Consider the following 14311-nt stretch of genomic DNA (forward strand, 5'->3'; position numbering starts at 1 on the left):
TCGTACTGAGTCTCTCATCTGCAACTGTCGCTTTACATCTACCCAGCCTTGTACAAGTGGAGATACTGGTGAGTGTACCTAACTTGGGCCCAGGGCCGTAGAAGAGGCACAAACAACATTCGAAATGCATTGCATTCCCAGGCTCAATTTTAACGTCATCGCCACTTGAGTGAAATCCGTCGGGAATGGCCGAGCCCGCAAATCCGCCCTTGCATTTTTAGTGCGCACAGAGACAAACCACATCGTTCCGTGAATATCGCGTCATCCAGATGCTTGTACACTGACAAGCAAGCTGACAGCTCGGAGTGCAACTATCATTGGAAAACTTAGAAGTGGCTTGGACAGTAGTTAAAAAAAAAAAAATAAAAATAAAAAACGACTGGTGTTCCTTTTTCTTTCGTCACACCTTGTGATCTTTCAAGCCACGGCCGGCTAGGCTAAGATCAAGCATGAACATGTGGACTTTGTTTTGGGCTTAAATGGAGGTTGTAGGACGTCTTGCACAGCCACGTGATTTACCCGTCGTTTTCCTTTTTACAAACAGATAGCAGGAGGGGTTTGGCCTTTGTGTGTTTCATTGAATCCGGGTATCACAGGGATACGATAACAAAGCGCGTGGTAGGGAAGTACAAGAAACCCAGGAGCCAGAGTCATGGGTTGTAGGCAAACTATTGTTGAGTGGCCCGTGGTGATTGGTTTGAGCAGAGGTCAGGGATCAAATACCTAATGCTGGCATTGGTGACCTGACACACAGCCTCAAAAGTAATCAATTGTATTGGGGGAGCGACAGAGTCATCATTTACGTGGCATAATGGTAATTAGATTGCCCTCCCGCGCCGGAGCGCAAACATAACATCAAAGAGAATAATATGGGAAGCGCGGAAAATCGTACTAAGAATAGACAGACCGAAAGACATATATTCAGCCTGGTCTTTGTGATGGCAGCCCGCGTATGCCGGTGGAATTTTGATGCCGTCATGTCTTTGTTAAAGATGCTGTTTTGTGTGAATAACCTCGCCAAAGAACTAGCACATATCGCTCCCAGAAAAATAACAACAAGGCTCAATGTCCTCGATCGCGATTATCCGTTCTCGAAAGAGGAAGGCGAGCCGTTCCTCGGCACAGCTGTTGCAGGGAGCTGAAGTCACCCAGTCCAAAAGACTAAACGTCAACAAGATCATCAAGGGCGATTCGAGCCATCAGATAGTCTTGGGTGTTGGTCGTACTTCGTTTACAAAGTCGGATTCGCTGGGGCAGGTCGGGCAGTGGTTCGTTTTCCAGACGCATCCTACATCCATATGTTAGTCGCCTGCCAAACTTACTAACTCCCCAGGTGCTCAGTGTATCTGACCAGGTCTACACCCCCAAGGGCCGGAGATGGTACGCACGCAAGTCCCTACCGGCGACGACAAAAATAGACTCCGACCAAGAATGGGTGCAACAAGACCGCAGAAGCTTCATCAGCGAGATCGAACATCTGAGATTGTTGCGCCACAAGCACATAGCCAGACTGGCTGGGAGCTACACGGATATGGAGGGTATCGCATACCTCATGGAGCCCGTTTCCGACACGACCCTCGACATATTTCTCGAGGGACATCTCGACCATGACGCCCGCATCCTGCTTCGCCAGTCGTTTGGATGTCTTGCCGCCGCCCTTGGTCATATACACAGCCACTCTCTCCACATCAAGCAACTCTCCAGCGACAACATCTCTGTGCATCACGGGAAGCTCTTCATCGGCGGCTTTGGCGCGCTGGTACAAAACCCCGAAGATAGTGCGTACGCCGCCCCTGAGACTAGGGCAGCAGGTGATGTGGATGGGTCTACCAGAGATTTGTGGGCGCTCGGTATAATCTATCTGAAGATCCTGATGCGGCTCCATGGAATGCGGCCCAGTGAAGTCCGCCGTTTGGTCGACAAAAATAGCCAAGAAGCAGCGTGTGGCATGAGCAAACAAGGCAGTCTCGTAAGCTGTGTAGGAAGACTCATCGAATTTATGGAAGACCAGGGTAGGCCTCGATATCAAGCGGCGGCGGAGTGGACATCCGCTCTTCTGCGAGAGGAACCATACATGCGGCCGGATTGTCAAAGTCTGCTGGAAAAGATTCAGGTGTCCCGGCATTCGCAAGAATTCTGCTGCACAGACTGTCGCCGAGCTGGCGCAAGCAATAGGCCACGAAAAAACAACAACTTTGCCCTGGTCAAGGTAGGCAATGAGACTCTGAGAGGGCTTCTCGAATTCATCCCATACTTTGGTCCTAAGCAGCCTTACAAAGGCTACCACGTGGACACCAGTTCGAGTACCAAAAGAACGCGCACCATTCGAATGGGCGAGGTCAAGAGCCCTGGTCATAAACACGCCAGGCCTGTTCCCGTCAGACAAATCAGTGAGGAGGAACTACCCTGGACAAGGGCCACATCATCTACGATGCTTGGCTTCGTGAGGGATTCGGGAGAATGGCCACCAATGACGACAGATTTTCAGACTACGGCTGAGAGCCGCCCACTGCTCGCATCTGCATATGATCACGAGGACCAGGAGTCGGCCTATCTGCAGCACAGCCACCCTGAAGAGAAAGGCTGCGAGATATCACCGATACCTTCTCTCTTCAGCCCGGAGTCTTATTCACATCAAGCTTCAAGAGAAACCTCTCCAGCGCCGCCTGACTACAATCCACTCCCAAGAGAATCAGACGAGGTCGTCGCTCATAATCTCAACCGCAGTTGTATCAATGGCGAAGCAAGTAATCTTCAAATCCACTTGGAAGAGGCACTGGAGCGTCAACTCGACTCTGCTTGTCAAGAGGCTTGGTTCAAAGCGGTGTGCGGCGCCAGCAAGAAACACAACGACTGTGTACGAGTTTTCCTAGAAACGGCAGGGAGCGAGTTTGTCCACCTGGTAGAGCCTGGCCCAGGTCGTAGAACCGCGCTACTTCTTGCGGCAGACAACCCAAACCTCGCGGGAGCAGATCTGGAAGAGCTTGTCGGGCTTCTGCTACGGCACGGGGCAGACTCCAACGTGGTCGACTCGCGCGGAGATCATGCGCTTGCGAAGCTCATACGACGCGGTGGCGATACGTCACGGACCATAGAAGTAATTGCCAGAGTGCAAAGTACCGACCTGAACAAGCCTGTGCGCGGGAGTGGGGACAGCCCTCTCCATCTCGCCGTGGAGCAGGCAAATGTCGCCGTCGTTTTGCTTCTGCTGCATCTCGGGGCGGATGTCGACCCCATCAACACAAATGGGGAAACACCACTGGAGGCTGTCGTGGTTCAAGTGTACAATACTCCAGGTATGCGTGCCAGTCGGGAGCAGGCAGAGATTGTGCACACGTTGTTTGATGCCGGGGCCAGGCAGGACGGAGTGAAGACTCACTATCTCGCACAAAAAAAGGGCATTGCTTAGGTGGTGGTGGTCATTGTGATAATAGCCGATCGTTTGCTGATGTAAAATTAATTGAAGTGCATAGGCTAGCCAGCACATCAACATACAAACCAGTTAGAGTTCTCTATACCGTAAATTGGCCGAAGGGCTGATTGTTTGGGCATTCGGGTGTTAAAAGAAGAGAGTGGAGTACAGTAGTAATTGGCGGACGAAGGGTGTGGGTGGTAGTGTTGATATCCACCCAAGCCACGGTAGGTGCAACTTCCTGACCATTCCAACCCAGGTAGAAATTGACAGAATATTTTCTGCACAGGTCCAAAGCTTTAATGAAGTACTGGTAGTGTGTTTCCTATAATATTATTTGCAAATTTTTTGACAAGACTTTCAAAAACAGAGGGTTGGTTTGTGTCCCAACCCGTCATTCCCACGAGACCACGTGACAACGCGAATGTTTATCCCGCCTTCTCATCCCAATTGCATGCCGCTGCCTCTGTTGGAGCGCGTCTGGTTTTGAACATAACCAACCCAAACCAGGCGAATCTCTAGCGGGGAAATCTCTCAATAATTTCTCAATAACTACCTGGTTCTGCGACGTCAAATCAACAACCTCAACCTACAATCTACATACATCAAACCCAAAAATGGCCCCAAAAATGACAAGTAAGAAACGCGCTCGCGACGAAGAGGCGCAGTCCGGCGGCAGCGAGGCCGAGACAAAACCCGCACCTGTAAAGAAAGCCAAGTCAAAAGCCAGCAACCCCGGTGGCTCTCAGGTCGATGCAGAGGGCAATCCTTTCTGGGAGGTGCGTTTCACCAGCCAGGGCAGCCTTGGCTGCCGCCCCCCAACGCCTGTTACGCGAAGTTTGTGACGTCGCAAAACTGATAAGCTTGTGAGCCTCTTTTCAGATTTCCGATAAGCGCCGGGTTGGCATCTCGCAGTTCAAAAAGATGGATTTCATCAACATCCGCGAGTACTACGAGGCTGGCGGTGAAATGAAGCCGGGCAAGAAGGTACGCAAATGCCCCTCGGCCTGGCTGACAAGGCGCAGGATTCTTTGCTTCAACCTGCTAACTTTTAACCTACCTTACCCTCAGGGAATTGGACTCACAGTGGACCAGTATACTGCTTTTTTGAAAGCCATACCTGCCATCAACGCCGAGTTGCGCAGCAGGGGTCACGACATCACTGATGACTCCGATGGCGGAGGTGCCCCAGTGGTCGCAAAGCCTGAAGGCAACGCCAAAAAGTCGACAAAGAAGCAGGAGAAGAAGGCCAACATCGAGGCGACCAGTGACGAAGGTTCTGGTTCCGACTGAGTTACTAGCTTTTCGGTCCCATAATTGTCGACCAAACCCCAACTGCTCTGGACCTAGGAATTCTACAGCCTATGGTCTTTTGACTTTGCTGTACTAAAGGATGAAGACTTGTACTTTTTTTCACAACATAATGAAGATATGAAACTTGGTATTGGCGATGGATGGTGTTGATTACAAAAGGTGTACTGCACTTTGGCTCTCGCAGGGCTTTTGCAAATAAACAGTGGTCTCACCAGGCGCTAAAGGCGACAAGAACCTTTTTGACAGTCATATTGCACACACGCAGACTATTCAAGCGCCAAAAAAAGAACACACCATCTCGGAAATAATGCCGGCAAAGGCCTTACACTTGGGCCTTTTCTGACAAGGGTGGAGAACAAGACATTTCAGTGCCCTACCGGACCATCCATTGAGCTTGCTGGTGGGTTAAACGATCTTCGTTGAGCCCTGACTGCTCCCTTTTAGGGTCCAGACTCAGCAACCCCTAGTTGTTAAATTAGCATTGCGACGTCAACCTTTACAGCCCTAGTTTCTCCCCCGCATTACAGCCAACTTCAAGTCTTTTGCATGGTTCAGCAGATTAGCGTATGCTATGTCACCTTCCCGACCCGGACAAAAATACGTGCCAAGCGAGCAAGGTGCATCCAGCGCATCACAATCCAATTCCACTCATGAGCATGCATCAGGGCATTAGCATTAGCGCAGGCTCACCTTCCCGACCTGGAAATATGTGCGCTTCACCCGCAAGGCGGGCAACGAGACACGAACAAGCAGTCGGGACGATCGCCGTTCGTTCGTGATCGTGCGTCGTAGTGCAGTCTAGTCTCGGGGGGCCAAAAGGACCGTCATTCATTGCTGGCGTTGCGCGCTTGTGTTTGTGTCTGCGCGGCAAAAAATACGACGTATGATCGCTCTCGCTAGCCATTATTCCCCTGACCGGGGCCGGTCATATGTCAGGTTCGGGATCATTGGCTTGGCTTTCGTCTTTTTTTTTTTTTCTCCTTCTGCCCTTGTTATTTTCTCTAGGTCCCTTGTTATTTTTCTAGGTCCAGAAGGTTGCATCGAAATAACAATCGAATGTGTGTCCGCAAGCATTTGTGGGGATGCTGGGGAAACCAGGGTGCGGGCACATTCAGCTAACAATCGTCAGTCGAATGTTACATGATTTCCAGTATATTTACTGGGTCGCGCTGTCGCCCTCACTTCTCTACGATCATTGTTTGTTTTGCATCCGATCGGCTGGACACACTGCCTGCAAAGACAACCTTGCCCCTACCAAACAGCCACAATGAAGCTTCCACAGTTATTCGGCCAGCTGTGCCTCTCGTTCACACTGGCTGCTGCCGTGGACTTGACTGGTTATGAGTACATTGTGGTAGGGTCCGGGGCCGGTGGTGGTCCGCTTGCCGCTCGCCTCGCCATGGCCGGCAAGAAGACGCTGCTGCTCGAAGCGGGTGACGACCAGGGCGCAAACCTCAACTACACCGTCCCGGCGTATCACTCCCGCTCGAGCGAAGACGACTCCATGAGCTGGGACTTTTTCGTGCGCAACTATGCCGACGAAGCCCAGCAGGCCCGCAACTTCAAGACGACGTACGAGACCCCCGATGGAGGCGAGTACACCGGCCTGAACCCTCCCCCTGGTTCCAAGATGAAGGGTGTGCTCTATCCACGAACCGGCACCCTTGGCGGATGCACTGCGCACAACGCCATGGTCACCATTTATCCATTCCGTTCCGACTTTGACGACCTCGCCACCCTCACCGGCGACAAGTCCTGGTCCGCCACGAACATGCGCAAGTACTTTGCCAAGATGGAGGATAACCACCACCTCCTCCCGGGCAAGGCGGGCCACGGGTACTCCGGGTGGTTGTCCACCCAGACCGCTCCTCTGACCATCGCCCTGGGCGACCCGCAGCTCCTGGGCTTCTTCGTGGGCGCCGCAGCTGCGCTCACAAACTGGTCCACGAACCTGGTCTTCAACCTCGCGACGCTCTTCGCGGGAGACGCAAACGAGGACTCGGCCCTCCGCGACAGCAGACCCGGCAACTTCCAGGTCCCTCTATCGACGCGCGATGGTGCCCGCATCAGCTCCCGCGACTTCATCGTCGCGGTTCGCGATGCCAAAAACCCGGACGGGAGCAAGATGTACCCACTCGACGTCCGCACAGACGCGCTCGTCACCAAGGTCCTCTTCGACAACAGCACCACGCCCCCAAGGACCACCGGTGTCGAGTTCCGCGACGGCAAGTATCTCTACCGCGCCAGCAGGAGGTCCAAAAATGCCGGTCAAGGCGTGCGCGGCACCGCAACGGCTTCGAGAGAGGTCATCCTCGCAGCCGGCGCCTACAACTCGCCCCAGATCCTCAAGCTGAGCGGCATCGGCCCCGCCGCCGAGCTCCAGCGCTTTGACATCCCCGTGGTCAAGGACCTTCCGGGCGTCGGCGCCAACCTCCAGGACCACTACGAGGTCTCGGTGCAGGGGACTACCCCTTCAGACTTCTCTTCCCTCAAGGGCTGCACATTCTCGCCCGAGACCGGTGAAGACCCCTGCCTGACGCGCTGGCAGAACCCGATACTGGGCAACAGGGGCATCTACTCGTCGTCCGGTTTTGCGACCGCCATATACTACAAGAGCAAAGAGGCAAAGGGCAGCGACTGGGACGTGTTTTCGTTTGGTGGACCCGCCAACTTCCGCGGCTACTTCCCGGGCTACTCGGTCAACGCAACGGCGCGCCACAACGTCTTTAGCTGGGCCGTCCTCAAGGGGCACCCGCGCAACGCAGCCGGCTCCGTCACGCTGCGGTCGGCCGACCCCCTCGACGTGCCCGACATTGTGTACGACTACTTCAAGGACGCCGGGTCTGACAAGGACCTGCGCGCCATGACCGAGGGCATCAAGCTCTTCCGCACCGCCCTGAAGCTGCAGCTGCTCGGACAGCCCCTCCGCGAGGAGTTGCCGGGGGATGCCGTGCAGACCGACGAGCAGATCGCCGACTACATCCGCGACACGGCCTGGGGCCACCACGCCTCGAGCACGTGTGCCATCGGAGTCGACGGCGACTCCATGGCGGTGCTGGACTCGAGCTTCAGGGTCAGGGGCGTGACGGGCTTGAGGGTCGCCGATGCTTCCGTCTACCCCAAGATCCCCGGTACGTTCACGGCTGTGTCGACCTACATGATTGGAGAGAAGGCAGCCGATGTTATTCTTTCACAGGAGAGTGCCTAGAAAGAGGCGGCTTCTATATGTTTTGGAATTATCGGGAAGTGCATTGTGGGAAGCCGGGAGTTAAGGGACCAATTTACATAATTAGAACGCTGTATATAAGCCGAGCCACGCCATCGTGGGTTGGGTCAATTGTTATATCCTAATGAATTAACAGTTTAACGCTGTTGAATAACATCATATACGTACTGCCACAAAATTAATAAGTAGAATTTTGTGATAATAGAATATCATCAAAAAGTAAGGCCAGTGTACTTTTTTTGTTAGTAAAGGCCGACCTGAGATAGGAGGCGCAGGTAAGCCCCGTGGATAGGTACTTACCCTGCACCCAGCATGACCTGCAAAATTTGGGCCCGCTTAAACCCATCCCTGTTCCAGCAACCCATGAAAAACAGGCTGAAATTGAGAAGCTGTCCACTCTATTAAACCACGCCCTGTCTCTGAAAAGAGTAACCAAAATAAAGGCCAGGGCAAAGAAATGCATCATTTGCCCTGCCTCAAGCCATCTGTCGGAAAATGCCCCTGATACGACCGGGCGGGGGCGCCCTGGGCTGGGCAGCGGCGGCGGCAGCACGTCGACATGGACATCTCGGACGCTTCCAACGGTTCTACTCGGCCAGAGTCTCGGACCCGTTGCGAATCCTCTTTTGCGGCTCCGACGCCTTCAGCTGCGAGTCGCTCCGCGCCCTGGACAAAGTCCGCCGCAGTGAGCCCCAGCTGGTCAAGTCAATTGACGTCGTCACCCGGCCGCCGAAGCGGACTGGGAGAGGATTAAAGGTTATCAGGCATGGTGAGTTGTTGTCCAAAAGGCGTGCACAGAGAAGGGCGAAAAAAAAAGTTTGCTCGACATTCCTCACCGTCGTACTGAAATGTTTCGAACACAGCCCCGATAGAAACGCTGGCTACGGACCTGCAGCTACCCGTGCACCCGTTGGACAGTTTTCGCGGGTGGGAGGTGAGTTTTGCCAGAAATGGCACCTGAAAACAACAAGTTGCGAATCACTATCAGATCACATTTGCTCACGTGACACCCCTTAACAATAGCTTCCCCTTGTGGACGGCGAGGCGATCAACTTGATAATCGCCGTGTCTTTCGGCCTTTTTATCCCTTCGAGGATTCTCAAAGCCGTGAAATACGGCGGGCTGAATCTCCATCCATCATTTCTTCCCGAGTAAGACCATCAGCTAAAGCACATTGGCTTCATTAACATTCCTTTGCTCTACATCGATTATATCAGCTTGACTAACACACACTTCAATGAATGACAGCCTCCGCGGCTCGGCCCCCATCCAATGGGCCATCATGCTCGACCGCCAACACACCGGCGTGACGCTGCAGACACTCGACGACAAGGCCTTCGACAGGGGCCTGATCCTCTCCCAGACCCCACGCCCAGGCATCCCCATCACGCCCGACGCCACCACGGCCGACCTGACGGCCCAGTTGGCTGCTCCATCCGCGGCCATGCTTATCGCCGGCCTACGCGCGGGGTTGCATCTCCCGCCATTGTCGCCCCTGTCCGACAACGCGCACGCCCCCCAGCCGAGCTTCCACGCCCGCAAGCTGACCAAGCAGGACGCCGAGCTGCGGTGGGATGAGCTGCTGACCGGGAGCTGGAGCTGTGAAGACGTCGGACGCCGCTACAGGGCCCTGGGTCCGCTGTGGGGCAGGACCGCGTCGCTGGTGGCGCCGTCGGCTGCATCCAACGGTCTACCGCAGCAGCAGCAGCAGCAGAAAAAGAAACGCAATGTGCCAACCGAGCCCCAGCGCGTAATCCTTGAAAAAATCTCGCCGTTACCCCAAGGCCATTTCTCCGCGGCAGACGAGGCTCGTATCTGCGAGGCTGTCAAGAGGGTAGCTTCGGGCGAGCCGCCTGCTCCTTCGGCTCCGTCGGCTTCATATGCAAACGACGAGAAGCAATCGCCTGCTTCCCAGCTGCCACCCCTCAGCTTACTCGAGATTGAATGGGAGATGGAAGCAGCCGATGCAGACAACACACCACGGCGCTACAAGACATACTGGATTCCTGAAACCCCCGACAAAAGCAACGGGAGGGCTGTCTGCGTCCTCGTGGCCGTGCAGCAAAACGACGCGTCTGGGCCTGTGGTCGAGTATACGCCATGCAGGCTTGGCGTCGAGTCGATGAAGATGGAAGGTCAGCCCTCGAGGCCGGCGTCAGAACTGGTCAGATATCTCGGGGCTCGGGGTCCGCTGCCGTTGGCTGCAGCGCCAACCAACTAAGGACGCCACTATGCATGGCGGGCGTTGCAGCATTACCAAACCATATATAGGCGGATAATTGGGTTATACTTGTACACTAGTGTAATAAAATGTAAGCAAAAACTACCGGCTTGGATACCGGACTGTGTTTCCAACGTCATTATCGTCGCGGCATTATCAGTTGCTAGTTTGCTGAATAGGCTGTTGTTGAAATCTTATCTGCATCATAATTGCAAGCGCTTCACGTCGTTACTGGTTCAGGACCGTCATCAGTTCAAGTACTTTACATTTGATTGGTCGTTTGTTACGTAGTCGTGTAAACCAGAACACATCTTTGGAGGTAATTCGCCGAGGAGGCTCAGTGCCATCATCGGATTCTCTAACAGAATCCGTTTCCCCACACCCTGCCAGTAAGATTCGATCATAATGTCATGAACAAGTTAATGAGAAATCCCAGATATCAGATCTGAAATTCACCTGTACGCCCCCCAATTCCAGGTACCGACCGAATTTGACAACAAAATACATAAGGGTTTTACAAAGCAACGACCGTTCCGTCCGCCAGGGAATGGAAGCCATACCGTCACAGGTTGTTTGCACACACTATATCAAAGAAAATTCCCTTTAAACGGGCGGAATCTCTTTTCCGTCGTTGGCATTGTAGCATTAGCCAAAAGACTTAGAGGCTCTTGGCCATCTTGTCCTCGCCATTGACACTGCCGTTGCTGGACGAGGTGTCCGTCTTGGCCAGGGTCTCTTCTTCATCAAACTCGGCACCCATGCTCTCCTCGAACACAGGCTCCGGCTCGTTCACGTCGAACTTGGTCTTGAAGTCATACTGACCACTGGTGTAGCTGCTGCTGTTGGACCGGCGGCGGGCATGAGCAAATGTAAAGTTCTCGTCGAGGACTTCTTCGCCAGCGTTACCCCTGATAAAGTTTATTCAAGTTAGACTTTGATTATGGTCATCAAGGGTTTTGTGGTTCTGTTATTTATACATACCAGTTGGAGCGGCCACCCCCGTTCTTCTTGACCTTCTTAGGCTCGTTGTCAAGGAAGCCGTGCTTGGCAAAATACTTGGGAATATGTTCCTCGGGGAGAGCAGTACCGTTGGCGAGAGCGGCGTGGTTGCGGTTGTTTGCCTTGTGGGAGCGAGTCACTATGTACATGGACCGATGCGGTTAGTGTTTAAGCCATGTCTTGAAATAACCATCACTCAAGAATGGCAGAGACATTAGCTGACTTACTGATGGGGATTGATGAATTCGGGAGGGTTGAGTGGGTTTCTAGTTCAATTGAACAGATAACAGGATTATGAAAACCAACTATGCTTGGTTCGCAGGATGCTTCTTTGGACGTCGACGGATCTTGGGATGGAGAAGTCCCTTTGCTGTTGTTAAGGTTTGACGTTAGTATGACGGCCAAATGCGGGGTCAGCCATCCAAAGCTGGGGAGCGGTCCGTTCGGCCTGCGAGATTCGGCGTAGGCTATGCATCTGGGAAGGAAGGGAAGGAATAGAAGGAGAACGTGACCCAACCAGATGGCTTTGGGGACCAATTGATGGGAAATGGAAAAGTCCATCTACTTACTGTTTGGAACTAGAGACGATGGTTGGTGATGGATGGTTGAAGGGTCGTAAGACGTAGTTCTTGATCAAGTACGAGTCTTGGTAGATGGATGTAGTACAAGCTTGAAACAAAGGACAAGAAGGATGGAAGTCAGAGTTGAATTTGTAGTGTTAGACCTTGTGCTGCCCAGAGATTGAAAACGCCGTGAATGGTTGAATGTGTCGTGAGGTTTGGTTGATAATGCAAGATCCTTTACAACAGAGGTGATGTGGTGAGGTGATGAAGGAAAGAGCATGCCACTTGACGATGGAGGAGGATTGGGGAAGCTACTGCCTTTTAAAATAAGCGCATACTGGGCCTCTTTGCTCATTCCATCTGCCGCCTATCCATGCCTGGGCGTTTGTTTGCTGTTTGGTGAGGGGTGCCACCCAATGGGGATCTGCAGATTCGACGAGACAGTCCATCCATCAGGCGAGTTGAGCTACCTGCTCATTGCATTACCCTGACCACGCAGCTCCATACCATTGTAAACCTTGGAGACAACGAGTTTGTTTATTCCCACTGTACCAGGGATAGCTGCCCTGGTTCCAGTTACTTTGACACTGCTTGCGTGCTGTTGCCAGGCGTACGTGTTGATTACTACTGGGAATAGGGTACTGTACGTAGTAGAAATGAACGCTCCCCTAGTTCACGAACTTTCCTTTCTCCATTCGACAACCTACCCTTGCTGGCCCGTTGAATGGTCAATGGAGCTTTCCCGAATAGTCGCGTGACCTCAAACAGGCAGTGGACTGATTTCAATTTAGCACAAGTGGGGCCATGGGCTGCTTTCTACCTACCGAGATCCTTGGAAACATCGAGAAACGGACGAGACCTGCAAAGATGACAAGCTGGCATTTTCATAAAAAAAACCCTTTTTTGACCCTGGTCGACTCAATTGCATTGCGAAATTCGGTCAATCCACCAACAAAGCTGGATCAGCTTCGTGGTAGCTAAACTGTAGGCCCCTACTTGCAGCGTACCTACTGTATACCTCGAGTACCTCGGCCAGAATCTCGATGGGTCTGCCCACGTTATGCCCCATACTCCCGCTGCGTGACCCAGCCAATGCATTGCTGCTGCCAAGCAGGAATGCCGGGTCGCACAGCCCCAGCTTAGGTGGTCAGGGTCCTCCAGTTTGCTGAGATGTCCGAGCTGGAGCTGCAAAACGTCGTTCCACCCTTTGCTCAATTCGGGCCCTTACCACTGTACAATTACTACTTACAGTGCACTGCATTTGCTTGTGTTTTCTAGAATGTTGTAGAACTTTCACTGCAATTTTGCACCTTCTCCCTCTCCAAATCCCTCACTCCAAGCCTTGCGTTTTGCTTTCCGGTTTCTAGCAGTGAAGCTCTTTGCCTAATACAGCAATGGCTAAGTCAAGGAAGGACAAGACGCTGCATTACATCACTTCCCTCTGGCCTGTCGCTCTACCCCACACAGTACCCCCTGTCTCAGGTACAGTCGGGACGATGGCTGGACTCGTAGAATGCGGGGTACTCCATACTCATTGCCAGGACCCTTTGGTAATTAGGTAAGGTAGGTAGGTACCTACCCAGCAAGCCAGACAAGCCTAAAGTTTGTGCACCGCGAATATGGCTCGAGGTTTAATTATCGTCACGAGGTTCGGTTTTCCCATCTGTTCTTTTTTTTGAGTGTGTGCATGCAGTCATCACCATCGGATAAACCGGTGGGCTTTTCAATTGCGAAGTTCCTTGTGTTTCATTTCCACAGCCAAAGAAATGGAAGGCCCATGGACGTCTGCGGGTTGTCCGGATGCCCTAACCGCGCAAGCCGCGCTCTACCACGTAACAGCTGGTAGGCGGCTGAGGCAGTTTCTCCGTTGGGACGAAATGCGTTTTCTACCGAGTACTGTACATGGTATAATTTAGTTGCTAATCTCTTTTTAGTCTGTATGTACGGTATCTCTCGAGATGTGGACCTGGCATTTTCCCGTTCACGCCATCAGGGTGGATTCTTACGTATTTACCCCTGACTCACAGATGTCATGAGGCCTCAAAGTCAATGGGGACTTGGGGGAGTAGGTCAAATGGGTCAACACGGAATGTGGTGAATACACTGGTCGTTCGCGAGGAACTCAATGGTTCAATACGCGATTTTGCTGAGCCGCATTGCAGCGGGCCCACCGGGCACAGGCTAGAATTCCCGGTGGATGTCGGGGCCGTTCTGTTGTTCTCCGGGTCAGCTGGACTGTGTGGGGCCAAAATGTGCCTGCCGGTCTGCTATTCAAGGTACGTGCGAAATGTAGACAGCATTGACAGATATAGTAAGTAATAAGCAGCGCAGCTAATAGCAAAAGACAAAAAAAACCATAGGCAAAGGTTCTACGCGTTTACTATAGTATCATGAAGACTGTCTAGACCATAAAAGAACACCGATTATACATGCCAGACATCGCAAGGGAAGAAAGACATGGATGATCTGTAAAGCACTCAGGATCAGTATGAATACCGATTGAAATCTCCAAAAGCATAACGTTAGATATTATTAGATATTTGCTTGCCTATCCAGAGTCGATCAAGAGTCACCTG

The 14311-nt window shown here is 52.6% G+C and overlaps 6 protein-coding genes across 6 annotated transcripts; 4 read left to right on the plus strand and 2 right to left on the minus strand.

Moving 5' to 3' along the window:
• Positions 1-1065: 1065 nt before the first annotated feature.
• Positions 1066-3409, plus strand: MGG_00781 (serine/threonine protein kinase; the record flags this gene model as incomplete). Its single annotated transcript, XM_003718163.1, has 2 exons — positions 1066-1268; positions 1342-3409. 2 exons carry the CDS (start codon positions 1066-1068, stop codon positions 3407-3409), a joined length of 2271 nt encoding a protein of 756 aa, XP_003718211.1.
• A 275-nt stretch (positions 3410-3684) lies between these two features.
• MGG_00780 (uncharacterized protein) lies at positions 3685-5120 on the plus strand. Its single transcript, XM_003718164.1, has 3 exons — positions 3685-4191; positions 4295-4399; positions 4484-5120. Exons 1-3 carry the CDS (start codon positions 4030-4032, stop codon positions 4703-4705), a joined length of 489 nt encoding a protein of 162 aa, XP_003718212.1. The 5' UTR covers positions 3685-4029; the 3' UTR covers positions 4706-5120.
• On the minus strand, positions 4957-5515 carry MGG_17369 (uncharacterized protein; the record flags this gene model as incomplete). Its single annotated transcript, XM_003718165.1, has 2 exons — positions 4957-5189; positions 5417-5515. Coding segments are annotated over 2 exons (189 nt in total), but the record flags the coding sequence as incomplete, so codon positions are not given.
• A 249-nt stretch (positions 5516-5764) lies between these two features.
• On the plus strand, positions 5765-8124 carry MGG_00779 (choline dehydrogenase). Its single transcript, XM_003718166.1, has one exon. The coding sequence runs from the start codon at positions 5994-5996 to the stop codon at positions 7932-7934; it is 1941 nt and encodes a 646-aa protein (XP_003718214.1). The 5' UTR covers positions 5765-5993; the 3' UTR covers positions 7935-8124.
• A 196-nt stretch (positions 8125-8320) lies between these two features.
• On the plus strand, positions 8321-10400 carry MGG_00778 (methionyl-tRNA transformylase). Its single transcript, XM_003718167.1, has 4 exons — positions 8321-8721; positions 8816-8886; positions 8976-9103; positions 9201-10400. Exons 1-4 carry the CDS (start codon positions 8448-8450, stop codon positions 10171-10173), a joined length of 1446 nt encoding a protein of 481 aa, XP_003718215.1. The 5' UTR covers positions 8321-8447; the 3' UTR covers positions 10174-10400.
• A 431-nt stretch (positions 10401-10831) lies between these two features.
• MGG_00777 (uncharacterized protein) lies at positions 10832-12833 on the minus strand (the record flags this gene model as incomplete). Its single annotated transcript, XM_003718168.1, has 7 exons — positions 10832-11081; positions 11155-11311; positions 11400-11438; positions 11742-11800; positions 12206-12376; positions 12560-12594; positions 12747-12833. 7 exons carry the CDS (start codon positions 12831-12833, stop codon positions 10832-10834), a joined length of 798 nt encoding a protein of 265 aa, XP_003718216.1.
• Positions 12834-14311: the final 1478 nt, after the last annotated feature.

This window comes from Pyricularia oryzae, chromosome 5 (genome assembly GCF_000002495.2).
Source record: "Pyricularia oryzae 70-15 chromosome 5, whole genome shotgun sequence".
NCBI classification, from domain to species: Eukaryota; Fungi; Ascomycota; class Sordariomycetes; order Magnaporthales; family Pyriculariaceae; genus Pyricularia; species Pyricularia oryzae.

Excerpts from the sequence above, each read along its gene's own strand:
- MGG_00779 (XM_003718166.1), top strand. The coding sequence starts at position 5,994 with ATGAAGCTTCCACAGTTATTCGGCCAGCTGTGCCTCTCGTTCACACTG.
- MGG_00780 (XM_003718164.1), top strand. The coding sequence starts at position 4,030 with ATGGCCCCAAAAATGACAAGTAAGAAACGCGCTCGCGACGAAGAGGCG. Across the intron at positions 4,192-4,294 it reads AGGGCAATCCTTTCTGGGAG|ATTTCCGATAAGCGCCGGGT; the intron begins GTGCGTTTCACC and ends GCCTCTTTTCAG. Across the intron at positions 4,400-4,483 it reads AAATGAAGCCGGGCAAGAAG|GGAATTGGACTCACAGTGGA; the intron begins GTACGCAAATGC and ends CCTTACCCTCAG.
- MGG_00778 (XM_003718167.1), top strand. The coding sequence starts at position 8,448 with ATGCCCCTGATACGACCGGGCGGGGGCGCCCTGGGCTGGGCAGCGGCG. Across the intron at positions 8,722-8,815 it reads ATTAAAGGTTATCAGGCATG|CCCCGATAGAAACGCTGGCT; the intron begins GTGAGTTGTTGT and ends TTTCGAACACAG. Across the intron at positions 9,104-9,200 it reads CATCCATCATTTCTTCCCGA|CCTCCGCGGCTCGGCCCCCA; the intron begins GTAAGACCATCA and ends AATGAATGACAG.